We start from the raw sequence: 27497 nt of genomic DNA, 5'->3' as shown, positions 1-27497 counted from the left end.
AAGTGATAGAAGAGATATGGCATGATATTAGCAGTGAGTCTAGGTTAGGAGTATTGAGGTGTTCATTGTAATGTTATGTCAACTTCTTGGTGAGGTTTTAAGAGATAAACCAGTAATATAAGAAATGTTCTAAATATTTGAAGAAAAAAGGTGAAGCCTGCCTTTCTGAGAGAAATGGGGAGGGGCAGTAATAATTTCATCTTGTATTTAAGCACATGGTAGATGGCTTAGCTTTTCTGCCCTCTAAAGATTTAAGGTCCAAATAACATGTCAGTTGGGGTATGTGTAGCAAAATCTTTATAAGTCTGTGATGAATACTAATCTATCTTATTTTTTAGTTTTGTTTAGAGTTTATCAAGATACAACTAGATGGTAAGCTACTTTATATCTTTTTATTTACTAAAGCTTTATTTACACTAAAGCACTTTACAGGAATAAAAGACTAAATTATATTCATAAAATTCATTAAGATATCTTCTTAACAAAGAGCATAATATCTTAGTAATTTCATTATGTAATATCACAAAGCCTGACTTTTTAAAACTCCTTTTTCATATGGGAAAAATGTAGAAGTCTCTTTAAGGTAGTTATAAAGATTTTTCTTTTTACTATAAGAGTTATTATTTACACAGCATAATAAATATGTGCTTGACTGTGAACTTATATTTCCTCACAAATACCCTGCATTTGTGATTTTGCCTTCTTAAGAATTGATTCCTCTTTCATTTCCATATGTTTTCCTTCAGAACCAGAATGTGATCCTGTAAAGATTACTTTAAATACCTCTGATCTAACCAAATGTGAATGGTGTAATGTCCGAAAATTACCAGTAGTGTTTCTTCAGGCGATACCAGGAGTTTATCAAAAGCTGAGCATGCAACTGCAGATGAATAAGGAGGATAAAGTTTGGAATGATAGTAAAGGAATGAGTAAATTAACAAGTAAGTTATGTAGAACAAATTGTAATAATAAATATAATTTGTGGAATAGAAGAATATGAGTGCACTTTGATAGATGGCCTTAGATGTATATTATCTACAGTCCTTGTATTATCTACAGCTGTGTTGCTAAGTGGATATTACTTCCTCCATTTTGGAGATGAGGAAGAACCCACAGAAAGTGGTAGAGCTGAAGGTAAAATCTAGGTTTACCCCTTTAGGAAGTTTTCAAAATGGATTAAAACTCAAAAGATTGGGTGGGGTGGAGGAGAAGAAAAACTCAAAAGATCTGCACTCTTTCACATTGTGTAGTCTGAGTAAAGTGAATTTTTTTAACTGGTAAGAATATTAACTAAATAAACCATATAAATCTGGAGTCCTTGAAACTTGGCCTGAATAGGAAGTTTTCATGTTCATGGAATGGGGTCTTTAGTCTTTCCAGTATATAGATGTGATTCTATGGTTTGTTTCCCTTCACCGCTAACATTTATGGCATGGCTTGCCTGCTTATAAAGTAAATACATTTCAGCAGTAATTGCTGCTTCCGCTTAATGATGAATAAATGTTAGCTACCACTGAAGCTGCAGGAGTTGGCACCATAGTGAACAGCAGTTTTGCAGTTAAATTTTCTAGAGATACTTCCAGTTCACTTGACAGTTTCCTATTTGTGTTTGACAAAAATGTTAACCGATATGTTTTATGACTGTGAAGAGATTTAGAATTTATTAGGTGAAGTAAATTATTTTTTTTTTTTCGTGAGACAGAGTCTCACTTTGTTGCCCAGGCTAGAGTGAGTGCCGTGGCATCAGCCTAGCTCACAGCAACCTCAAACTCCTGGGCTCAAGCAATCCTGCTGCCTCAGCCTCCCGAGTATCTGGGACTATAGGCATACGCCACCATGCCCGGCTAATTTTTTTCTATATACATTAGTTGGCCAATTAATTTCTTTCTATTTATAGTAGAGACCAGGTCTTGCTTTTGCTCAGGCTGGTTTTGAGCTCCTGACCTCGAGCAATCCGCCCACCACGGCCTCCCAGAGGGGTGAAGTAAATTATTACAATCATGAATAGATTTGTTCTTGAGCTATTGCTAGAGTAATGTATCCTGGTTCCCTTCTCTTAATAACTTAGGTGACATTGCCAGGTAATATTCGCTGGTCTTTATTGTGGCATTTATTGTGTATCCACTCTGTGCCAAACATTGTTGTAGATATAATGCTAGGGTTCCTGGAAATAATTAGTTGTTACTCTTTTTTTAAGTTATCTGTTTACTTATTTTGTTCTTTTAGACTTATAGTAATATTTGTTTCTTTTCAGGTTTGGAAGAACGATATATAATTTTAATTTTTCAAAATGGCCTTGATCCTCAGAGAAATATGATATTTGAAAATATCATTACTGAGATTGGTATAAAGAATAACGTTTCCAATTTTTTTGCAAAAATCCCCTTTGAAGAAGCCAATAGCAGACTTGTTGCCTGTACAAGAACCTATGAAGAGAGCATCAAAGGAAGTTGTGTGCAAAAAGAAAACAAAATTAAAACTGTAATTATATTTTTAAATGTTTTTAAATAATTTTTTAATAATGGGTAGTTTTAACAGGAAGTATGTTGTATTACAATACTGCTCATTTCAGTGTTAAATCTTTAAATTCCATTTCATAATTATTTGCTTTTATATGTGATGTGTAAACTATCTTGGGTCACAACAATGGTGGGTAGGTGTAAATTAGTACTTGATACAGGTCTCAGAAATATTTTTGGTTCTCCACATTCTAGTCTTATCTTTACTTTTCATCTTTTTTCCTCTCCTTTTTTCTTCGAACCCTGTTCCCAACATACATATACTTGCATTGCTACATTCAAATTGATTGTTATTCTTTGTCTTGGGTTTGGAGGAATTTTGGTTCTTGATGTATTGTACATATATATGTAACATAGGCATACATGGTTCAAAACTTGGGAAATGAAAAATATATAACTGTTTGACCTTGATTGTCAAAATATGTATCCAGTTCTAGAGTAACTACTTGTTACTCATGCAGTTAAGAAACTCTGAAGCTACCTGAACCAAAGGCCACAGTACTACCGTAATGCATAGTATAATATCAAATAACAATACAAATATAACTTTAAAATTCCATATTTATCTCCTACCATGGCACCTGAATTTTTCTGGCGTAATTTATTGGGTCTAAATCTCTCAGCCTGGTTACAAATTTGGAAATATGGACATATGGTAATAGTTGAGCAAGCCCTTACCAGAGAAGAACTGTTCACACAGTTAGTAGGTTGGCAAGAAAGCAAAAGGAAGAAGTGGAATCGTTCCCCTCTTTTGCAGAGTTGTCTACAAGAGATAATGCCAGAGGAAGAAAAGAGCAACTGAAGTCATAAGGCAACTAGGATTGAACTCAGATTTTGATGGAAGGCTCTTCCCTCTAAGGACTGCCTGTTTTATTTAGTCTTGTAGAGGGCCAAAGCTTACTAGGCTGTGTTCCCTGGGCCTCTCCTTCCACTTAATTGCCTAGCCACTGAACATAAGTAGGCCTCTTCTGCTAGGAGAAAAAAACCACATTGGTTTTTTGAAAGGTTTTTTGAATTTTGTTAGCATAATGTTAGGGTAGAAACTTACTAGGTGCTCATGGCGAGTTTGAGAAAGAATTCTCACACAGAATTTAGGGTAGAAAAAGTACAAAGTTTATGTATTTTCCCGAGAAAGAGTGAGAGAGAGAGAAGGAGGGAGTGGCCAAGGCACACAGAGAAAGGAGTGAAAATGCCAGGCGGCTGAAGAAAGTTGCTTGGTGCTTTTAAAGGGTAAAAATGGCTTTTTCCCCCCACCTGCTTTAGGGAGGGGGATAACAGAAGGAGTGGTGAAATGTCAGGGAGTTCTTTATTTTTTATTTTCTCTGTGAGGCTGGGTTATCTGAGTCCTTGAAATTTGGTTTTGGGGGCAAGAACTGAGGCAGAGAGGTGGAGCAGATAGGTCACACCCCACTATCTGCTTCAGGCTCTTCGAGGCTGAGAAAAACGAAGTCTTAGAGATAACTAGTTAGACCACAGGTGTTTTAATTATACAAAACAAAGGGGGCAGTTGTACTGTGCGTTTGTTTCGGTTACTTTCTGTTAGATAGGTTATTTTTCCTCTGTTAGATAGGTTATTAGTAAGGCCATCTTTCACATAAGCTAATTTAATATGGTTAGTTGAGATCTTAAAGAAATAAGTAACTGGAAAACCATTATTATATAAGCTGGGAGAGTATCACTGTCTAGAGTGGCTGTTTTGTCTGTTTCTTATATTTATTGTTAAATATCATGCATACTTTTTAGATTTATATTTTTAATCGAAAACCATTCTTGCCTGCACTTATTCTTTTTATTGAAAATTTTCCCAATTGACTTTGTGAATTTCCGATTTAATTTCTTTTACTAGGTATCTTTTGAATCTAAAATACAACTTAGAAACAAACAGGAATTCCAGTTTTTTGATGATGAAGAAGAAACTGGGGAGAGCCACACTGTCTTCATTGGCCCAGTAGAAAAGTGAGAAACTTCCTTTACATATGCAATGCTCTTAAATTTCTTTAACTGTTTTATTACATTTTAGTGGTATATATCTATATAGAGAGATTTATTTGCTTATTTCTTTTTTTTTTTGTATAGGTTGATAGTATATCCACCACCTCCAGCTAAGGGTGGCATCTCTGTTACTAATGAGGATCTGCACTGTCTAAATGAAGGCGAATTTTTAAATGATGTTATTATAGACTTTTATTTGAAGTAAGTTAATTTTCTACTAACCTCTTAGCAAATGTTTAACATTCTATCATATTGTTTATCTTTGTTTTCTAGAGTCAGATTGTTTGGGTTTTGAATTTTATCACTGCCACTTCCTGTGTGGCATTTGGGAAGTGATTTAATGTGTTTCCATGTTTTAAAAATGAGAAAATACTCCACTTTCACTTCCTTATAGGAAAAAAGAAAAAAAATTTAAAAATAAAGAATATTTTAAAATAAATTTAAAACAATAAAAATGAGAACAATATCTGAAAGAGTTGTAAGAATTAAATGAGATAATACATGCCAGGCCCTAGCAAATAGGGTTGGTAAATGTTGAGCAAGTACAAAAGTATGAATTCACTCATTTCCTTCAGTATATGTTCATGAAGTACCAGCTGTGTGCCAGGTACTATATTAGAAGTTTGTGGTCTTACAGGAAACATAAATGGGATTAAAGCAATGATAGAAGCATTAACATGGTATAGACACAACAGATGAGTGAATGCTTCATTCTCTTTGGGAGTTAGAAGATAGGAAGGACCAGGAAGCTTTTGTAGGAGAGCTTATGTGATGACCCACTATACACATACATATGTACCTGTGTGCAGTGTGTTCACACATATGAAATTTGTATGTGTTTACTAGTTTGTGGTATAAAATGGGCATATATATGAAACAAAACAGAACTTAGCACCAGTATGGCCAGTACTCTCTAATATTTTCTAGTTTCTTTTAATGTATTTCATTGAAAAAACAAATTTTTAAAGAACTAGTGTTGAAATCTGAATAGATTTTGTAACCTCCTCCTAATGGTTGCAGCTCACAATTTGGTGGAAAAAACCCACATTGTTATAGAGAGTGAAGTTTTGGTCAGAGAAGTAATATCATAATTGAATTTCCTTAAGACCATTTTGATAGACATGTGGATTGTAGAAGCATAAATGAGAAATTAAGAGAATTAATGTGATTTAAGAAGCTTAATTAAGGCATTTTAGTTGAAGTGGAAGAGGAAATCATGAGATGTTTTATGAGATAGAGTTGTTTAGGATATAGAATTAGCAGGATTCCAGTACTGATTAAATGGGTATTAGGAAGGTGAGAAATGGGTGCCTGATAACTCCTGGTTTTCTGGCTTGTAAGACCTGCTAAGTGATGTTGAGTACAGAAGCAGAGCAGGCTTGAGTGGGGAAGTGATGAGTTCCCTTTTAGATATCTGTGATACAGCAAAAGGGATAGTGCCAACAAGCAGTTGAAATATGGTTCTAGAGGTCAGTTGACTTCTGGCCTGGAGATACATAGATTTAGGAAGCTTTGCTTTGTAGGTTTTTATTTAATTATGAGAAATTGCTTGGGTAGGGATATAGAATGAGAAAAAGTAATACAAGGACAGACCCTGGAAAATACTTTTAAGAGACAGAGAATAAAAAGGCTCTCATGAATAATTTCTGAAGGTGTTTGAGGGGTAAGGAGAAATCCAGAGAGTGGTGTCGTGAAATCAAAGGAGGTGAAAGCTTTAAAGGAGGATATACTCAATGGAAACAATATAGCAGAGGTCAGGGCATATAAGGGCTAAGAATAATTTTGAGGTCACAATGACCCTAAGGTAATTAAAATCAAGTGTAGAGCCTACACTGTTTCTAGGGCAACAAGTTACCCCTCTGCTCCAATGGAGATGTATCAGTGGAAGCCTGCTGGGGAGGCTCCACCACAATAGGCTTTACCCATCAAGGGCAAAGAGCCCTCCAATATCAATGAAGATCTAGGAGAGAACATGTACTTCCAAGCTTGCTTGGCGGCATCCATCTTTACCCACTGGAGTGTAGTGTCAGAGGAAGCCTGCTAAGACACAAGAATTAAATAAGACCCATATAGTTCTACATAGTTGCCAGCAATAAATAAGATCCAGAGTCTTATAATTCTCAAACTGTCCAGATTTCAACTGAAAATCATTTGTGTCACCAAGAATCAGGAAGATCTCAAACTAAATGAGAAAAAGAAAATCAGTAGATCTCGACACTGAGAATTATTTTACAAAGATTTTAAAGCATCCATCATAAAAATTATTTGATGAACATAATGACCAGGTGTGAAACAAATGAAAATATCAAGCAATATAAAGAAAAAGCAAATGGAAATTTTAGAACTAAAAATACAAAAACTGAAATGACTTCAGTGGATGGGCTCACTAGCAGAATGGAGAAGACAGAGGAAAGGATCAATGAACTGTCTGCAATTCAATGAATGTAGACATGAATATCTTAACAGGAAACTCACATCGTTTAAAAGGAAAAGATTGTAAAAAGATAGACCATACAAGCATTAGTCAAAAGAAGGCAAGGATAATTAATATCTGATAAACTTCTGATAAAGGAGTTATCTACCAAGAAAATGTAGCAATCCTAAATATATATGTACTGAACAATGGAGGTATGAAATGTGTGAAGCAAAAAGTGGTAGACATGAAAGGAGAAACATGTAATTCAACTGGATATGTCAGTACCCTCTTTAAACAGTTGATAGAACAACTAGAAAGAAAATCAACAAGGATATGGAAGAACTCAACACTATTAACCAACAGGATCTACTCAACATGAGTATAATATGTTCTATTTAGGTTAACTATATCCCCTTTTCAAGGGCACCATTTTTCCTTTTAGTGATGGAATGAATATGTTTCAGTGAGATGAAATGTGTCATATACTTTGTGATAAGAGAAACTGCCCTAGATTTTAAGTGCCTAACTTTGCAAGACCCCTTTAAAATCTAACGCTTGCATTCAGGAATACATTTAAACAGAGTTCTTCATAGCTGAGTCAGAAGATGTTATCTGGCTGGGCACAGTGGCTCATGCCTGTAATCCCAGCACTTTTGGGGAAGCTGAAGCAGGAGGTTTGCTTGAGCCCAGGAGTTCGAGACTACAGCAAGCTGTGATTGTGCTACTGTACTCAGCCTGAGTGGTAAAGTGAGACTTTGTCTCTTTTTTTTTTTTTTAAGTCACCTCACATAAATGCCCAAGAAGCTTGAGGTTGCTAATCATCAGAAAAATGCAAGCAAAATCCACAATGCGATATCAACTCATATCCACTGGGATGGCTATTATTAAAAAAAAAAAAAAGAAAAGAAGTGTTAGTGAGGATATGGAGAAATTGGAAACCTTGTACATTGTTGATAGGATTGTAAAATGGTACAGCTGCTATGGAAAGCAATATGTAGGTTCCTCAAAAAGTTAAAAATAGAACTACTACATGATCTAGCAATCCCACTTGTGAGTATATAGTCATGCACCATAATGACATCTTGGTCAATGATGGACCACATATGCGACTGCAATCCCGTAAGATTATAATGCCGTATTTTTACTATACTTTTTCTATGTTTAAATACACAGATACTAACCATTGCGGTATAGTTGCTTACAATATTTAGTACAGTAACATGCTGTACAGGTTTGTGTAAGCTATATCATCTAGGTTTGTATAAGTACACTCTATGATGTTTGCACAACTACGCCTAACACCTTTGTCATAACATTTCCCTGTCATTAAGTGATTCATAACAATATGTCCAAAGAATTGAAAGTAAAGTCTTGAAGAGGTATTTGCATACCCATATTTATAGCAGCATTAATCACAGTGGAGAGGTAGAAATAATAACTGAACTGTCCATTGATGAATGGACAAGCAAAATGTGGTATATACATACAATGGAATATTATTCATCCTTAAAAAAGATGCTACAGCGTGGATGAACCTTGAAGGTATTGTGCCAAGTGAAATTACTCACAAAATGATAAGTACTATATGATTCCACTTATATGAGGGCTCTAAAGTAGTCAAATTCATAGAAACAGAAAATAGAATTGGTGGTTACCAGAGACTGGGTGGGGGGTGGGGAGAGAAAAAGAGTTGCTATTTATTGGATATAAATTTTCAGTTTTGCAACATGAGAAAATTCTGGAGATCTGTTTGTAACAATGGGAGTATACTTCAATATACTACTGTACACTCAAAAATAGTTAAGATGGTTAATTTTATGTTTTATCACAGCTTAAATAGAAAAAGTTCTCTCTCAGTCCGAATATATACTACTTTAACAAACCAAGCTACTGAAAAGCCAGAAGTGAACATATGGTGTTGGATAGAGTGGTCTATGCATGTCAGTTAGGTCATGTTGGTTGATAGTGCTTTTCAGGTCATCTTTGTCCTTACTGGTTTTCTGCCTACTTGCTCTATCAACTAGAGAAAGGGTCATTGAAATCTCCAACTATAATTATGAATTTTTCTGTTTCTCCTTTCAAACCTATATCAGTTTTTGCCACATTTATTTTGAAACTCTTAATAGGCACATATTCATGTCTTGGAGAATTGACCTCTTTATCATTATGTAATGTCTCCCCTTAAATCCTTGATAGTCTTCCTTGTCCTTAAGTCTGTTTTGATCAAAATGAATATAGCTACTTCAGCTTTCTTTTGATTTGCATTTGCATGGTATATATTTCTTTTACCCCTTTACTTTAACCTATTTAAGTATTTATATTTAAAATGATTTTTTTGTTTTTGAAAGCATTTAGCTGAATCTAAAAAATGAGTTGAAGTCCTGTATATTTTACATTGTAGTTTAGTCTATTTTATTTTCAAATAATCTATACTTTTTATATTATAGTAGAGATTATAATAGAGATTTTATGTTTACTTGTTTATGATCCTGACTATTAATGTTTTCAGGAGGCTGCTTCATATTTTACAGTTACATCTTAAAACAAATTTTACATAATAAACTTAAATTTACCTTCAAGGTCTGCCTTCTCTGGTGCAAATCTACATACGAAATAATAAATGAAGCCTAACAAAATTCATGATTTTTAAAAATCATATGTGATTTAAAAAGAGGAACCTTTTTTTCTTAACTAACACCTTGTTCATGGGAGGAAACTTTTTTAACATTCACTAATAAAATGAGTAACTCCTACTACCAGGCTCATTCTTCTCCATTTCTAAATCTTACTATAATGATTATAAACAAACTTTTAAACAGAGTTTACCAACATTGCAAGAAGTAGAAGGGCATTGCATCCGGAGAATGTTAATGCAGTGAAGAAAAGGATTATTTTAAAAAATTATTTTCAAAATCACTTTCATGGCCGGGCTCCGTGGCTCACGCCTGTAATCCTAGCTCTCTGGGAGGCCGAGGCGGGCGGATTGCTCGAGGTCAGGAGTTCGAAACCAGCCTGAGCAAGAGCGAGACCCTGTCTCTACTATAAATAGAAAGAAATTAATTGGCCAACTAATATATATAGAAAAAATTAGCCGGGCATGGTGGCACATGCCTGTAGTCCCAGCTACTTGGGAGGCTGAGGCAGCAGGATTGCTTGAGCCCAGGAGTTTGAGGTTGCTGTGAGCTAGGCTGACGCCACGGCACTCACTCTAGCCTAGGCAACAAAGTGAGACTCTATCTCAAAAAAAAAAAAAAAAAAAAAAAAATCACTTTCATAAAGTTGCAGATTAACCTTAAAATCATTTTTTAACTTTGTCTTATAATTACAGAAGTCATGGTGGTGTTATTAGGTTTTCCACTTTATGAAATAGCAAGTGAATAGCTTCACCACAACATTCAATGTTTAAGTTGTTTATGCTCTAATAGAAATTAATGTAACCAAATGGAAGAAATTCCCATAAATTTTTGTAATAAACTTGGATTTTCCCTTTAATTCTAAAATAAGAGTTAAGGGCCAGGCACAGTGGCTCACGCCTGTAATCCTAGCACTCTAGAGACCGAGGTTGGCGGATCACTCAAGGTCAGGAGTTTGAAACCAGCCTGAGCAAGAGCGAGACCCCATCTCTACTAAAAAATAGAAAGAAATTAATTGGCTGACTAAAAATATATAAAAAAAATTAGCCGGGCATGGTGGTGCATGCCTGTAGTCCCAGCTACTTGGGAGGCTGAGGCAGAAGGATTGCTTGAGCCCCGGAGTTGGAGGTTGCTGTGAGCTAGGCTGATGCCACAGCACTCTAGCCCAGGCAAGAGAGTGAGACTCTGTCTCAAAAAAATAAATAAATAAATAAAATAAGAGTTAAAATTGTTCTTATTAAAATTAATAGTTGTAACACATATGCATTTAAAAAATTCAGACCTGTAATCACAGAAATTGTTATGGTTGTATATCAGAAAGACAAAACTAGTTACTTTAAAAGGCATAAATTTGTTTACATAATAAAATAGTTTTCTTAAAGATATTTTTCCTTTTTTAAATCAAATTATCCCTTTGTTTATTCGGTTCAGTTGTACAAAGTAACCATTGTAGTTTAGGCCAGCAAAGGTAGCATGGTTTATCCATATGGTAGTCCCTGGACTCATAGCTAATTCACTACACATTCTATTTTGAGGATATTATTATAGAATTCAGCAGTTTATTTAAACTAGAGTTGAACTGATTTGCTGTCTTATAATATTTCAGTGTGTAGGGGCACACTGAGTTGCCTAAAAGCAAGGAATCTTTTAAGTTATGTCCTTTTCATTAGAACTTGAGCTTTGGAACTATCAAATGTTAACGATAAAAGTAACAGGTCTCACTCAAGAATGTGCACTCTGGGAGGACAAATCTCTTAAGCATTTGCTGTTTCTGTCTAAGATTTTCACAGTCTTTCATACATCTTCACTTTGATAAGATGAATATGGTTATAAGTTTGAATTTGCTTAGCTCCTATGAGAAAGTTTGTAACATAAAACAATTAAATTTCATGTATCATAATTTCCTTTTGTGATGTGATATAAGGGCCATTGCTATTTGTTTTGATATAGATCTATAGAAAAAATAAAACAGAGAAAAATTAGAACCAATGTAAGATCACTTTAATGAGTCATTGTTACAACCTAACCACTGTATGTGTTTCTATTTTGTTTCTATTTTCATAAAAAGTAGTATATGGCTAGGTCTTCATGGTTTATTAACTGAACTGTTTAAAATGAAATAAATAATACATATCTCTTTATTGAGATATAATCCATGTACCATACAGTTCACCCATTTAAAGTATACAATTCAGTGGTTTTTAGTATATTCAGAAGTTGAATCAATCAATATTAGAACATTTTCATTACCTCAAAAAGAAACCTAATACCTATTAGCAATCACTCCCCATTACCCTTCAACGTTACTCCAGCCCTGGGCAACCAGCAGTCTCCATCTCTATCTGTATGGATTTGCATATTCTGGATAATTTATGTAGATGGAGTCATATAACATGTGGTCCTTTGTGAATAGTTTCTTTCACCTAGTGTAATGTTTTCAAAGTTCTTCTGTGTTATCATAAGTATTAGCTCTTCATTTGTTTTTACTGCTGAATAGTACATTATGGATATAACACATTTTATTTTTCCATTCATCAGTTGATGGACATTTTTGTTGTTTATGTTTTTTGGCTATTATGAATAAGGCTGCCATGAAAGTTTACGTATAAATTTGTGTGTGGACATTTGCTTCCTTCACTCTTGATTTAGATGTGCCCTTGTTTTAAAACATTTCAAATTATAATTTTACTCTCAAATATCACTTTATATTGCCTGAAGGTAATCTAGTGGTTATCATTGCCTAGAATATGAAGTAAACTTTGCTGATAACATCTTTCAGTTCTAAGGAATAGCGATTGATGGTAGTGGCTAAATAGATTTGATAATTGATTGACTTTTTAATGTAAAATGAATAGTTACATTATATTTGAATTATTTTTGTGTAAAATAGATATTTGGTGCTTGAAAAACTGAAGAAAGAAGAAGCTGACCGAATTCATATATTTAGTTCTTTCTTCTATAAACGCCTTAATCAGAGAGAAAGGAGAAATCATGAAACAACTAATCTGTCGTAAGTCAAACTCTGAAAATATTTTCACAGATATAGTATGTCACTCAAATTTAACTTAGTAAAAAAATCACATATTTGAAAAAAATCACAGATATTTGCAATTTACTTACTTTTTAAAAAAATTCTGCAGCCAGGAAGGGAACATACCAAATCAGTCAGGTTCATTTTCATTCTTCACAGATTCATGTTCTACTACCTTAAAATAACATTGTGCTGGTTTGGGAGTATAATTTTTTTTTAAAAAAATCACTTATTTATATTGAGACATCATTTAGTTCTATTATCAGTTTGTAAAATTAATATAATTCATAATCTAATACTTTCAGAATATCTGGAATTCATAAATGTTTTAGGCCAAATATCTAGATCAGTCTTTACCAAATATGACTGATAGGTTTTTCAAAAAATTACTTACTCAGTAAATACAGATTGCTCTGTTTTACCCTAGGTGTTCCATCCTTAATGTCTCAGACAGGAACCCATGAATCTGTACTTTTAATAAGCTCTTTGGTAGATTCTTCTCAGACAAATTAGGGAAATATTATTCTATATATTACTCCTGAGTTATTTTGTTTATAATTCCCTTCCATTTAAGTGATGGAATCTAGTTCTGATACTTGCTGGTAATTAGTCAAAAGATAACACTTAAGAGTTGGTACAGGCTGGGCGCGGTGGCTCACGCCTGTAATCCTAGCTCTCTGGGAGGCCGAGGCGGGCGGATTGCTCGAGGTCAGGAGTTCGAAACCAGCCTGAGCAAGAGCGAGACCCCGTCTCTACTATAAAATAGAAAGAAATTAATTGGCCAACTAATATATATACAAAAAATTAGCCGGGCATGGTGGCGAATGCCTGTAGTCCCAGCTACTCGGGAGGCTGAGGCAGGAGGATTGCTAGAGCCAGGAGTTTGAGGTTGCTATGAGCTAGGCTGATGCCATGGCACTCACTCTAGCCTGGGCAACAAAGCGAGACTCTGTCTCAAAAAAAAAAAAAAAAAAAAGAGTTGGTACATTTTTTTATAACTACTGTTAAATGTCTTGAATCGATGGCTGGTGTGCATTATATGAATAATATTTTCTTCTACTTCAGCAATTCCTAATTTTGCATCTTAGGTTGATGGTAATCATTATGACCAGTACTCATAGTCTTTACCATTCCATTTACCATCAGATAATGCTTACTTTTCCTACTATCTTCTCCCCAGTTACCATAAGTCATGCTGTGATATACCTCTCAATATAGTTGGTAGTACCAATTCTGCAGTAATAAAAATAGTAGAGAAGTCTAGGCAAGATAAGCACTGAAACCCTTCAGATGTAGTAGCCAGAGTTAAATATCTCTTTCCTCCACCTTCAATGATGGAAAGTCCCATGCCTTCCTAGTTCCTACCTAAGATGCTCTGTTTTCTTTCTTCAACTTGTCAAACCATTTTATACAACTGTTACAGCTGTTACATCTGAATCTTCATAAATTATACATCACTGCATATAAGCTGAAGCACTGGAGATATTTCAGAAGCTTATAGTTTGTCTCTCTCTTACAGCATACAGCAAAAACGACATGGAAGAGTAAAAACATGGACCCGGCATGTAGATATTTTTGAGAAGGATTTTATTTTTGTACCCCTTAATGAAGCGTGAGTAAGAATTTCCTTTATGTAAATGTGATGGCAGTTTTTTTAAATGTACTTATGAGGTAAAGAATTCATCCATTTTAAAACTTTCTGAACTTTGTTCTGTATATTCATATTTGTACTGCCAATTATATGAAAATTAATGCAGCTCCCCAGTGAATCATGTAAGATGTTGAAGTTTGCAAATACTAAACTATTAATAGATACCTTTCTAATTTCATTTTATTGGTCAATGTTAAATGTCATTAAAAAAAAACCAGTGGTGCTTATGATCTAGCAAATATCTTATAGAAAAGATTATATAAAAAGATGATTAGGTTACATAGAAGAATTTGAATATGTGTTTATTTATTTATGAATGAATGACAGGGTCTTGCTCCATTGCCCAGGCTAGAATGCAAAAAACAATTTGCTCTATAGAATAGTCAAACTCTGTTTGTTTAAAATCATATTTTAATCATGAAACTTCTGTTCTCTAATTAGCCTAATCAAAGATAGGCTAGGTCAGAACATTGGTTATAGCTATAAAGCACAACTTCTTCAAAGCTATATATTTTTTAAATCATAGTATCATAGTAAAATTTAAAACCAACTTTAATCCTTAGTTTCTTCATTCTCAAAAAATATATATTTTTTTCTTTTTCTTTTTTTTTTGAGATAGGGTCTCACTCTGCTATCTAGGCTAGAGTGCAGTGGCATCATCATAGCGCACTGCAACCTCAAACTTCTGGGCTTAAGCAATCCTCTTGCCTCAGCCTCCCAAGTAGCTGAGACTACAGGGGCACACCACCATGCCCAGCTGATTTTTCCTTTTTTTGTAGAGGCAGGATCTTGCTATGTTGCTCAGGCTGGTCTTATACTCCTGGCCGCAAGGGGTCCTCCCATCTCAGTATCCCAAAGTGCTAGGATTACAGGTGTGAGCCATCGTGCCTGGCCTACAAAAAGGTTTCTCGAGAGTAATTTATCATATAAAATAATATGTCAGCTGCCTACTGAGTGAAAAAGAGGAAAGCCATTTGTTGGAAATAAATTATAAAAGTTTAAAATGGAAATATAATTGAGGTACACACAATTTAGAGATAGAGGCACATCCCTCTTAGTCACTGTATCTGTGGATGGGAGTTACTATCAGAGCTTATAGTCATCGTGATGAGAGTTAGAGAATGACCAAAAATGTAGGGCCAGTAAAAGATTGTGTAAGAAGGTTGTACCATTTGTAGCTGAAAAAAATAGCCTGCATATCAAGAAGACTTGGTTTGTGTTTTGTTATTGTCGTTGCTGCTGTTGTTGTGTTTTGAAGAGGTGAAGTCACAAATATTTATATACACTAATTATATTAGATAGGCTACCATATGTTTGTTATCTGTTTTTAACTTTTCTGGTGATGCTCATGTTTTAAAGCTTAAGTTTCTAAGCTATTTGTTTTAAAATTGTCACAGTATCAAGTCCAACAGAGCTTAAAGGAAAAAAAAAGTCACAGTAATTGCCAAGGAGCACAAATTTGATATTTCTATTGAATCCATCTTAAGATAAGGGAAATTGCCTGTTTTCGCCTCTTTTCCACTGATGATTTAAAGTTAGCTGCTGTTAAAAGGGATTATAAAAGCAAAACTGTGGCTTTTAGAGGTTAAAAGTGATTATCTGATTCAGCTTTCTCTTTCAGCCAAACCCAAAAACAAAAGGATTTCTCATAGATTTTAGGTGAGGCAGAAAATTTGTAGCTTATCCATACTGGCATAGCTACGAAATGTTAAGAACTGTGATAGGTTACAGGTGTAGCTTGAGAATCACCGTGTTATACCATATTTCATCAGTTTTTAAAGCACATTTTTTCATCTTAACATTTCTAAAATTGAGATGTGGCTTACTTTCAGCTGTGTCTTAGAGTTGATGAAATGAGGAAGTTGGCATGCTCTTTCTTTTACTCCAAACTGACCTAATCCATAGGATACTGAAGATTAATAATCAGGAACTAGAGAGAAGCATTCATTCAGCTGGACTTTACTAAGGATGAAGCCAAGCTTTATGACCTTTCTACTAAATGCTGTCCGATGAAGTAATAGATAGTACTCTTTTTTTTTTTTTTTTTTTTTTTTTTTTTTTGAGACAGAGTCTCGCTTTGTTGCCCAGGCTAGAGTGAGTGCCGTGGCGTCAGCCTAGCTCACAGCAACCTCAAACTCCTGGGCTCGAGTGATCCTTCTGCCTCAGCCTCCCGGGTAGCTGGGACTACAGGCATGCACCACCATGCCCAGCTAATTTTTTTTTATATATATATCAGTTGGCCAATTAATTTCTTTCTATTTATAGTAGAGACGGGGTCTCGCTCTTGCTCAGGCTGGTTTTGAACTCCTGACCTTGAGCAATCCGCCCACCTCGGCCTCCCAAGAGCTAGGATTACAGGCGTGAGCCACAGCGCCCGGCCGATAGTACTCTTTCTTAGTACTACCTTCGAGTACTCTAACATTTTGCAGAAATGAGAATGTGGAGTAACTTTTATCCATGCCAAGATATTTAGTTTTTCATTCAGTAAATAAGTATTGAACACCCTACCATATGACAAATACTACTGTGCTTGACTAATAAGCTGTCTGACACCTATAGCCTGTTCATTGTATCCCAGCACATAGCAAATAGTTGGCCCTTAAAAATATTTGTTAGTTTAACAAATATTAGCCAAGACTGTACAGCTTCTTACTGGTGGCATATAATCCACTGTTGGGAACTGAGATATCTAAATTCAGCTATATCAGGAGCACCCACTTGAGTCAGAGCTGGAACTCTTTACTAATACTTGAATTTTTATAACAATGACTAGATATGTTATTTCATTTTAATGTATTTATATTTCAATATAGCATGAAAGAAAAGATTACTTATATACATATTTTCAATAGTAAGCCCCTTCACTTTATTAATAATAACCAAAATACAGTAAAAGAAAACTATATATACCATACTTACAAAGTGTTGAAAATTACACACTTTAATTAGACTTCTGAAGACATTTTAATCTTGCAGCTAGATAGATTTCTATCCTTTTGCATAAAGATGGCAAAGGAAAGGCAAATGGGAACAATGAATTGTAAAGTGACATAATTGCCAGAAAAAGCAATGAATTTTTCATTTCAAAAACAAGAAAAGGTTAAAAGGATTGTTTGCAAAAGTGAATGCAGGCTACATAATTCAAACAAAAATCATATTATTTTTAATAGACACTGTATTTTGTTAATGAATCAGTAATTATATATAAACAAGCTGATTAACATGAGAATTGAAAAATTGGGCATTCTTAATAAATTTGTTATCAAAAATTTTAGAAAAACTATTTCAATTGATATGTATTACCAAATATAATAAATTTTCTAATAATATATTTAGTAGTTTCATTTGTTTTTTACAGTGCACACTGGTTTTTGGCTGTTGTTTGTTTCCCTGGTTTGGAAAAACCAAAGTATGAACCTAATCCTCATTACCATGAAAATGCAGACATACAAAAATGTTCAACTGTAGAGGACAGTTGTATTTCTTCTCCTTCAGCCAGTGAAATCGACAGTTCACAAAACTCTTCTGCCAAGCCTGTAATTAAGAAGATGCTAAACAAAAAGCATTGCATAGCTGTAAGTGATTCAAATGCTGGACAGGAAGAAAGTGACTCTCGTTATCGGAGAAATATATGCAGTGTGAAGTGTAATGTGAAAAAAATAAATTATACTGCAAGTGAAAATGAAGAATCCGATAAAGGAGAATCTGCATGCCCAAAAGGTGCTGATAGGACTAAAAGTGAGAATGGCCTACAGAATGAATGTTTAAGTTCTATGCCCCATACAGGTATGTATCTAAATTTGTTGTTTGTTTGTTTGTTTTGAGACAGTCTGGTTCTGTCGCCCTGGCTAGTGTGCAGTGGCAGTGGTGTCATTGTAGCTCACTGCAAATGTTAAACTTCTCCTGCCTTACCATCCTGAGTAGCTGGGGCTACAGGCATGTGCCACCACACATCGCTGATTTTTCTGTTTTGTTTTGTTTTGTTTTTTTCTTTTTGTAGAGCTGGAGTCTTACTCAGGCTAGGTTTGTTTGTCTTTTTTTTTTGAGACAGACTCTCACTTTGTTGCCCAGGTTAGAGTGAGTGCTGTGGCGTCAGCCTCGCTCACAGCAACCGCCAATTCCTGGGCCCAAGCAATCCTGCTGCCTCAGCCTCCCGAGTAGCTGGGACTACAGGCATGTGCCACCATGCCCGGCTGATTTTCTTCTATATATATTAGTTGGCCAATTAATTTCTTTCTATTTATAGTAGAGACCGGGTCTCACTCTTGCTCAGGCTGGTTTTGAACTCCTGAGCTCAAACGATCCACCCGCCTCGCCCTCCCAGAGAGCTAGGATTACAGGCATGAGCCACTGCGCCCGGCCTTGTTTTGTTTTTTTTTGAGACAGAGTGTCACTCTGTTGCCCGGGCTAGAGTGCTGTGGCATCAGCCTAGCTCAAAGCAACCTCAGACTCCTAGGTTCAATCAATCCTGCTGCCTTAGCCTCCCGAGTAGCTGGGACTACAAGCATGCGCCACCATGCCCACCTAATTTTTTCTATATATTTTTAGTTGGCCAATTAATTTCTTTCTATTTTTAGTAGAGATGGGGGTGTCACTCTTGCCTTAGGCTGATTTTGAACTCCTGACCTTTAGGTATCCTCCCACCTAGGCATCCCAGAGAGCTAGGAACTCCTGACTTCAAGGGATCCTCCTGCCTCAGCTTCCCAGCATTCTAGGATTACAGGCATGAGCCACCATGCCCAGCCCCTAAATGTTTTGAAAGAATTTAGAATAAATTGAAATTTTTAAAGTTTTTTTTTTTTAAATTGGGTTTATTGAGGTATAGTTTACTTAAAATGATATTCACTCATTTTATGAGTATAGCTCAATGAACTTTAAGAAATGTCATGTAATCACTGCCACAACCAAACTTTAGAACCTTTTCATCACTTCAAAAAAATCTCGTGTCCCCAAGTTTACATTTTCCATTTGTAGAAACTTGAATTTATTTTTATTTCATAGGAAATTTATTCATCATAAACAGTTGCGTAGTCTTAGATTTATAAGGCAAATTAGTGCAGTCTTTTCAATTTACAGATTGCTAAATTGAGATCAAATGGCCCAAGGCAGAAATTAAAGCTTTCTCCTCCAAAGTAGTTGTTAACATTCCAGTTAAAGCTTGGTTCCTCTTATTCCTCACTCTTCTTCTATGAGAAGAAGGGCAATGATTCAATCTCTGCCTTTTTATTTTCTTTCTGCTCTAATGAGTTGGTTTTTTCCTTGAGTCAGTTCCGTATTTCTAGCACCTGCTAAAGAAATATAAAGTTTCTGTTCAAGTTCTTAAATTGTTTTTTTGTTTGTTTGTTTGTTTGAGACAGTCTCTCACTTTGTTGCCCAGGCTAGAGTGAGTGCCATGGCGTCAGCCTAGCTCACAGCAACCTCAAACTCCTGGGCTCAAGCAATCCTACTGCCTCAGCCTCCCGAGTAGCTGGGACTACAAGCACGTGCCAACATGCCCGGCTAATTTTTTTTATATATTTTTAGTTGGGCAATTAATTTCTTTTTATTTTTAGTAGAGACACGGTCTTGCTCATGCTCAGGCTGGTTTCGAACTCGAACTCCTGACCTTGAGCGATCCACCTGCCTCAGCCTCCCAGAGTGCTAGGATCACAGGCGTGAGCCATGGCACCAGGTCCAAATTCTTAAATTTAATATCAAGTCAAATGTATACTTTTCTCTTCAACCCATTAGTAAAATAGGCTACTTCATAAAATTCCACTACATGTTGTAACGTGTGCCTTCCAAACTTAAGAAACTATGAATAGATATAATATATTCTCTTTGGATGAAAAAAGTTGGTGTAGGACATAGAAGAAATAATGTGGACTGTATACTTTAAATGGATGAATTATATGGTTTATGAATTAACTTTCAGTAGAGCAATTTTAAAAAATTAAAGTCTCCCTTTGATCAATAATCTTATGTATTTTAATGTGAATTCAAATAAAAAATGAAGCCAGGCATAGTTGCTTGTGCTTGTAATCCTAGCTACTCTGGAGCTTAAGGCAGGAGCATTGCTTGAGGCCAGGAGTTAGACCAGCCTGAGTGATGTACTGAGACCCTGCCTCTGAAAAAATAAATTAAAATAAGAAATAAAATAATGAAAAATGAATTAAAGTGCTTGACTTACAGCAGTGGGCCAAAGTGTAGAACATGATATACATAAATTCCAGAGATTCCTAGTGCCCTCTGCTATGAATTAATATTCTGGTCAAGTTATAGCCAGTTAAATTTGAAAAAAAGAGCCTCAAAAATCCTAGTGGAGACTAAAGCAAAAACTGATCTGTTTTTTTAGAGACAAGATCTTGCTCTGTTTCCCTGGCTGTTGTGCAGTGGCATAGTCATAGCTCACTGCATCCTTGAACTCCTGGCTCAAGCAATCCTCCTGCTTCAGCCTCCTAAGTAACTGGGACTACAGGCACACACTATCCCATCCAGCTAATTTTTTTTTTTATTTTGTATTTTTTGTAGAGACGGGGTCTTGCTATGTTGACCAGGCTGGTCATGAATTCCTGGCCTAAAGTGATCCTCCCGCCTTGGCTTCCCAAAGTGCTGGGATTATAGGCATGAGCCACCATGCTTAGCCAAAATAATCTGTTTTATGTAGTTGCCTTCTTTATATCTGTTTATCACATTTATTCATTTTTATTATAGTTTATACATTTATTTTGTTTTGGTTTTAGTATGTGTATATGATACCAACTAAATCTTCCTTTAAAGGCAAAGCCTCGGAATCAAATGTTTCACAAAATGGGGATTTATCATTATTGTTTGCGTGATACTCTGATATTTTCTGGTTTTTTTTTTGTTTTGTTTTGTTTTTTTAATGCTTGAGCTTTAATCCAATACTGATAGTGTCCCACACTTTGAAAAATGTAGGTCTAGAGTGGGTCACTGCATTTTCAGTAAGGAGGTCCTATCGGCTTTCATCAGATATTTCTAAGAGATCACTGACCCAAAAGTTTTTCAAATGAGACTGCTCTCCAGGTGTATCTTTACTACCTCAGAGAGGATGGGTTAAGCAATATGTACTATACAATTAAAAGTTAGGATAAGAAGAGCTTGTAAAAATTTTTGTGATCTGATTAATATCTCTGTAATTGAGTGCTATTTGGTCTGGGGATATAGTTGACAGGATTTATATGATGTGTTTTAGACAGTTTTAGCATAATTTTAACTGTCAAACACATACAGTCACAAGTGTTGACTCCTGGTATCAGATAACGTGCTGTAGTAAGGGGAATTGTATCTTATCCTAGAGATTAGGTTTATAAGGTCAGCTATACGAAAATAATAATGTGTGGTATTACTACTTTCACTTGTTTCTTCAATTGGCACCTTATTAAAAAGTTGACTTGCTATGATGCATGAAAATGTGTATGTTTAAATTCGAGAATGATGCTCAGCATCTTCGAATGGTCTTAGTGTATGAGAAGCTCAACAGAACTGACACTGATTGAGAGAACAGCTGATTGAGTTATCACCTCTAAATTTACTCAAAGTCATTTGTTTATTGAGTGAAATAATGGAAGGAATTGCCTGCATAATTTATTTTTCATAGTTTAGTTTGTAAAAGGTAAATACTGATATGACCACAGTTTATGTAGGCAGGAATGATTTGCTGCTAGAAATAACCTGATTGTAATTGACTGAATTGTCTGAGGATATAGGCAAATGGTATTCAAATATAGGTGTTTTAGCTTTAAATAAACATAAAATACAGATTTTTGAAAAAGATAAATTGACAAGGTTATTTTTTATATCATGAAATGATTTACCCTAGTGCTTTGTAAGTTATTTTAAGAGTATATTTCTGATCACATTTAGATTTATATATTTTCAAGAATACATTTTATTTTGCTTCCTTCCCATCCCATCTTATTTAACTTTTATTTAAAATCTTAACTCCTTTTAATAATGTGTACCAAAATAGATTTTATCCTGTGTAAAATACCTAAAAGTCTTTTTTTTTAAATTTTGAAATGGTATTCTTTGTAGTAAACTATATTGATGTATTTGGCATTAAAGTCTTTGACTTTTTTTCACTATTTTCATGTAAATCTTATGTTTCTTTCAAACATTTTATGTGATTAGTTTCTTTCAGCAAAATAATTGATTTTTATTATTTGTCTAAAAGCAAGGCTGTTAATTTTAATCATGTTTATTTTTTACCCTGTAGAATAATTTTCCATATTTTCATAATATTAATTATGAAATTCTACAATTATATTCTATTTTATGTTCTATAATTTGCTAACTACTCCTGTTATTTGACATTTAGGTTATTTTCAGACTGTTGTAGCTTCCATTATTAGTTAAAGATATCTAGTATACCTAGCACAAAAATATTTATCTGCACATATGCATACATATATGTATTTAAATATACATATATCCAATCGTACTACCTAGTTTTTAAATTTTAATAAATTTTAGGGCCTGAGTAGTAGAAACAGCTCTATAATTGACATGTCAGTCTCAGTTTGAGTAACTTTATATTTGTGATATTACATATTAAAGCAGATTTTCTACTTTACTTTATCAAATACTAGCATTAATTTCAACATCATATACTGTGAGTTCTAGGCATGGACATTTTTATTATATAATGTTTCTTATTGATACAGATGGCTTAAGCAAAATCAAAGTAAACTATGATGAAGAATCGGCTGTAAGTGGTAAAATGCTTGAAGATGAACTTATCGACTTCTCAGAAGATCAGGATAACCAGGTAAAACCTAATGCTTGGCAAAAAGTTTTAATGTTTTATCTAAATAAGTTTTCCTTTAAAGTTTTATAAGCACTTCCCTTCATCCAGCAACTCATTATAGCATCTGGATTTGGGTGACATGTCAAAATACAAAATCAGTTTTCAAGTCAGAAGTTGCTAGGATAAATGTGTCAATGCTGCTGCTGCTATTGTTGCCACTGTGGTGTGGACTGAACTTTAATATAAAATTAATTATCTCACTCCAACCTAGCCACGTAAACATTTAGAGGCCATATATAACTTTGAATTTGACTTGACATTCAAAAGGCAGGTGTTTAAATTTTCAGTTATGTGCTATATCACAAAGTTATCTGTTTTTTTCCATTTTTCCAGTGATTTTTTTGTCCAATTTAATGTATATCTATTATAGCAGAAGCAGATAATATTTGATTAAGATTAACATAGGTGAATTCTAATATTTCCTTATATTCTCATTTGCCCTAAAAACATTAAAAACAGCAAGAATAAAGTATATTTTTGAAAATATTTTATAGCTTCAGTTAATTTGGACTTTATATCTAGAGAAAAGTTTATAAGAATCTTATAACATACCATACCTTTAATTCTCTGACTTTTCTTTAGTTTTTAGGACAAACTGAGTCATTTGTGTAGTAGTGAAGATAGCTTTATACCATACAATTTTTCCTTTTTTCGTATTATTCTCTTCATGTGAACAAAAGCTATTTAGTTTTTTCTCTCTAACATATAGAGGGATTACCTTCATGGTTTATAATGAGCACTTAGTCGTTGGCTATTTTGGTGATAGCAGTTACCTATTTTGTGAACTAGCTAATCTAACTGTGCTTTATTATTGCTATTATTCCTATTGTTGATTACTCCATTCATAAAGTTGCCAGAAGCTGTCTCAAAAAATGCCTTATTTATTTTACATTCAAGAAAATCTATAGAATAAGGATACAGTGTCCTTAAGCTGTCTTCTCTCAAGTGAAGTGAAAATACTGGTGTCTCAAAGAAAATAGTGTTTCCAAAATACCTTTAAATATTAATATTTCTGATGTGAAAAAATTATTCATGTAAAATAATAATTAATATAGGTTATATATGTCCTATTGTGAAACAGCTGTCTCAGCCAGCAAGCTAAATTTTTGTAAAAATAAACTAAAATCAGAGTAGAAATATTTTGCAGAAGAATGTGTCATAATATATTCAGTCTTTAAGATTTATTCAGATTGAGTAAATAGGTGTAACAGTTTCTTACAAACCTCTGGTTGTTAGGGTTTTTTTTCCCCCCACTAAAATGTCACTAGACTTTTTTACAGCATTAGGTAATTGGAATTAAGTGTCTGGTCACCTAAATAGAAAATTTTTTTACATATTTGTTACACAGATGTTTGTCCCCAATGATGCTATTTTGTTAGGTTATTAGTTATTTAGATTGCATATTTTCAATATTAACAGGAGGCTATCTTTCATAGGATGATAGCAGTGATGATGGATTCCTTGCCGATGACAACTGCAATTCAGAAATAGGACAGTGGCATTTAAAACCTACTATCTGTAAACAGTAAGCATTAACTGTTTTACCTTCCAGACTACGTGATAATTTTTATTTAAGTACATTCATAAAATAAAACATAACTGAACAGTTTTTATCTAAACAAATACTTAAACAAAACTCACAGATGCTGTCAGAATCAGTGAGGAAACTTGGGGTATACTATCCAGGGATTAAGGAGGAGAAAATAGATATTCATTTCAATCCTCCGTTTGCCAATTTTCCCAGCATGTGCTTGCACTTCTGCACATACAGTTTCGTGAACCACTATTCTTTTTGATATATAGCGCTTTGGAGCAGAAAACATTATATATCAAAATAATAACTTGGGATTGGAGTTTATACTGGTTTTATAGCTACTACATGAAGGCTGTGGAGTGACTCAAGGTAGTCCTATGGGACATGTTCCAGATGGGAACTCCAAACAGTATTGAGTCAGTTTTGGTTTTCAGAAGTACGTGATTCTTCTGAAGTCTCTCCAGAGACTCTGAACTTCTTAGATAAAGTATTACCAATTTCTAGGCTTAATCTCCTTTGACATTTTTTGAGACAGAGTCTCACTTTTGTTGCCCAGGCTAGAGTAAGTGCCGTGGCATCAGCCTAGCTCACAGCAACCTCAAACTCCTGGGCTCAAGCGATCCTCCTGCCTCAGCCTCCCAAGTAGCTGGGACTACAGGCATGTGCCACCATGCCCGGCTAATTTTTTGTATATATATTTTTAGTTGGTCAATTAATTTCTTTCTATTTTTAGTAGAGACGGGGTCTCGCTCAGGATGGTTTCGAACTCCCAACCTCGAGCAATCCGCCCGCCTCGGCCTCCCAGAGTGCTAGGATTACAGGCGTGAGCCACCGCGCCCGGCCTTCCTTTGACATTTTTGTAGAAAAGTTTAATGGAAACTCCATTAAGAGATTTTGAAAAGCAAACTTCACTTTTAATGGAAAATATAGAGAGCTGGGATAGTTAAGGGATCTCCTCCAGATTTCATAAAATTTTAGCTAGGAAGAACCTGGATCTTTAAACATTTTGAGACTTTTGGCACTATATTACACTTCCTCATCTAATTAAGTTTATAACATAACTTTACAGAATTAAAACGTTAAAAGCTGAATCTAAGTTGTACAGAGTGTTCTGAAGTGGAATCTTGGAAAAACATAGCATTCTAAACTAATTCTTTTATGTGATGATGTCTATAATACGTTTTAGTTAAAATTGGATTATTTTCCTTTTGCATGGTCGCACTTTTGTTGATTTGGAATATGAATACATTCCAAATTTTCAGAATTGTTCTGACTTCCTACTAATTTTGAAGTATTTTTAGGAACCAACTGTGGAACTTTAGTGTAAAATATTTATAACTAAGATATGGTTAAATTAACATTCTATAATTTAATATCTAATATAACCATAGATATTTAAGTATCATTTGGACTATAAGGTTTATATGTGTCTATAAGGTTCGTTTCCCCTCCTCCCCCCCAGTGTTTACTGAGAGGCATACAAAGGAAACTTTTAAGGTTTTAAATTTTATTGTAAATATGCCACTTTTAATCTTTTTATGCCTTTGTAATATTATAAAGTATTTAACTTTTGGTCATTTGTACCCTGCAGACCTTGTATCCTACTTATGGACTCACTCAGAGGCCCTTCTCGGTCAAATGTTGTCAAAATATTAAGAGAGTAAGTTCAGAATCACACCTTGCACTTTGTTTTGTATTCTGGTGGGGATGAGGAACTATGTATATTTAGGTATATGTATATTTTTACTATATATGCATTATTGCAGGTATTTAGAAGTGGAATGGGAAGTTAAAAAAGGAAGCAAAAGAAGTTTTTCCAAAGATGTTATGAAGGGCTCTAATCCAAAAGTACCTCAGCAAAACAACTTCAGTGACTGTGGTGTATACATATTGCAATATGTAGAGAGCTTTTTTGAGGTGGGTTTCAGTTTGTTGGATCTGATAAAATAAATAATAAAATAGTGCGTTTGACTATGTTAGTAAAAAACACAATGAGCAAATATTTTAAAGAGCTTGAAAGTTATTATTTCAGAAGTTATTCCAGTGAGCAAAAACTTCCAAATTGGAGAACTGTCAAGGCATAAAACCACTATATATATAGTTCATCAAATCCAAGGTTTATTTAGCTCATTCTGTGACTGATCAATCAACTCGTCCTTTCTATTTGCTCTTTCCACCTTAAGAAATCTCTCCCATGAATCAGACTGCCTCTTTTACCCTCTCTTCTCTTCACAGATGTATTTCTCGAAGTATTTATATATTCACTGTCTCCATTTCCACAAATCCTACTTGCTTCTCAAATACCTAAAATCTGGCTTCATCCTTACCTTTATATTAAAATTGTTATTGATCTCCCAGCACCATTTGACACTGTTGACCATTTCTTCCTCATTTTCTGGCTTTGACTTCAGAGGTATAGTCCCGCACATACCTCTCTTGATTCTTTACAGTTATCTTGACACATTCCTTCTTCATTGACCATCCAATGTATGAACCACTAAGTGCTGTGAGTACTATCATTAATGTCAGATATCTGTCTGGGGCTGGTAAGCCTTTTTTATTTTATTTTATATTTATTTATTTATGTGAGTACTATCATTAATGTCAGATATCTGTCTGGGGCTAACTTTTTTATTTTATTTTATATTTATTTATTTATTTTAATTTTTTTTTTTTTCGGCCCTGGGGCCCCATTAATATCCCACAGAATGTGCTTTTGTTCCCTGAATGCGTTTTGCGATTTCCTGGCTGCATGCTCTGCACAGGCCAGTTTTTCTTTGCAGGGATCTCCTCCTCCCAGCCCGAGTTTACTCATCCCTGGAGACCCCATGGGCTGCCCCTCCCCTGGGCTGCCTCAATCTGTGTCTGTGCCCCCATCAAGCTGGCTTCCCCAGCCCAGCACCATGGGCACC

General features: G+C 34.7%; 1 protein-coding gene across 5 annotated transcripts in view; it reads left to right on the top strand.

Annotated features, from left to right (window-relative positions):
• Positions 1–27497, top strand: part of SENP6 (SUMO specific peptidase 6) — a 112612-nt gene that overhangs the window by 75438 nt on the left and 9677 nt on the right. For 4 of the 5 annotated variants that reach the window (XM_076003178.1, XM_012743141.3, XM_012743137.3 and 1 more), the window contains 12 exons: positions 339–372; positions 747–941; positions 2255–2481; positions 4366–4475; positions 4596–4712; positions 12451–12570; positions 14111–14203; positions 17601–18028; positions 22909–23012; positions 24488–24576; positions 26177–26245; positions 26352–26502. In XM_076003178.1, the coding sequence (XP_075859293.1) occupies positions 339–372; positions 747–941; positions 2255–2481; positions 4366–4475; positions 4596–4712; positions 12451–12570; positions 14111–14203; positions 17601–18028; positions 22909–23012; positions 24488–24576; positions 26177–26245; positions 26352–26502 (1737 nt within the window). Of the gene's footprint in view, positions 1–338; positions 373–746; positions 942–2254; positions 2482–4365; positions 4476–4595; positions 4717–12450; positions 12571–14110; positions 14204–17600; positions 18029–22908; positions 23013–24487; positions 24577–26176; positions 26246–26351; positions 26503–27497 lie in introns of those variants that run through there. The other variant, XM_076003179.1, reaches the window with a different exon arrangement.

Source organism: Microcebus murinus, chromosome 5 (genome assembly GCF_040939455.1).
Source record: "Microcebus murinus isolate Inina chromosome 5, M.murinus_Inina_mat1.0, whole genome shotgun sequence".
Taxonomy (NCBI): domain Eukaryota; kingdom Metazoa; phylum Chordata; class Mammalia; order Primates; family Cheirogaleidae; genus Microcebus; species Microcebus murinus.
This window is presented reverse-complemented; position numbering and strand designations above follow the sequence as displayed.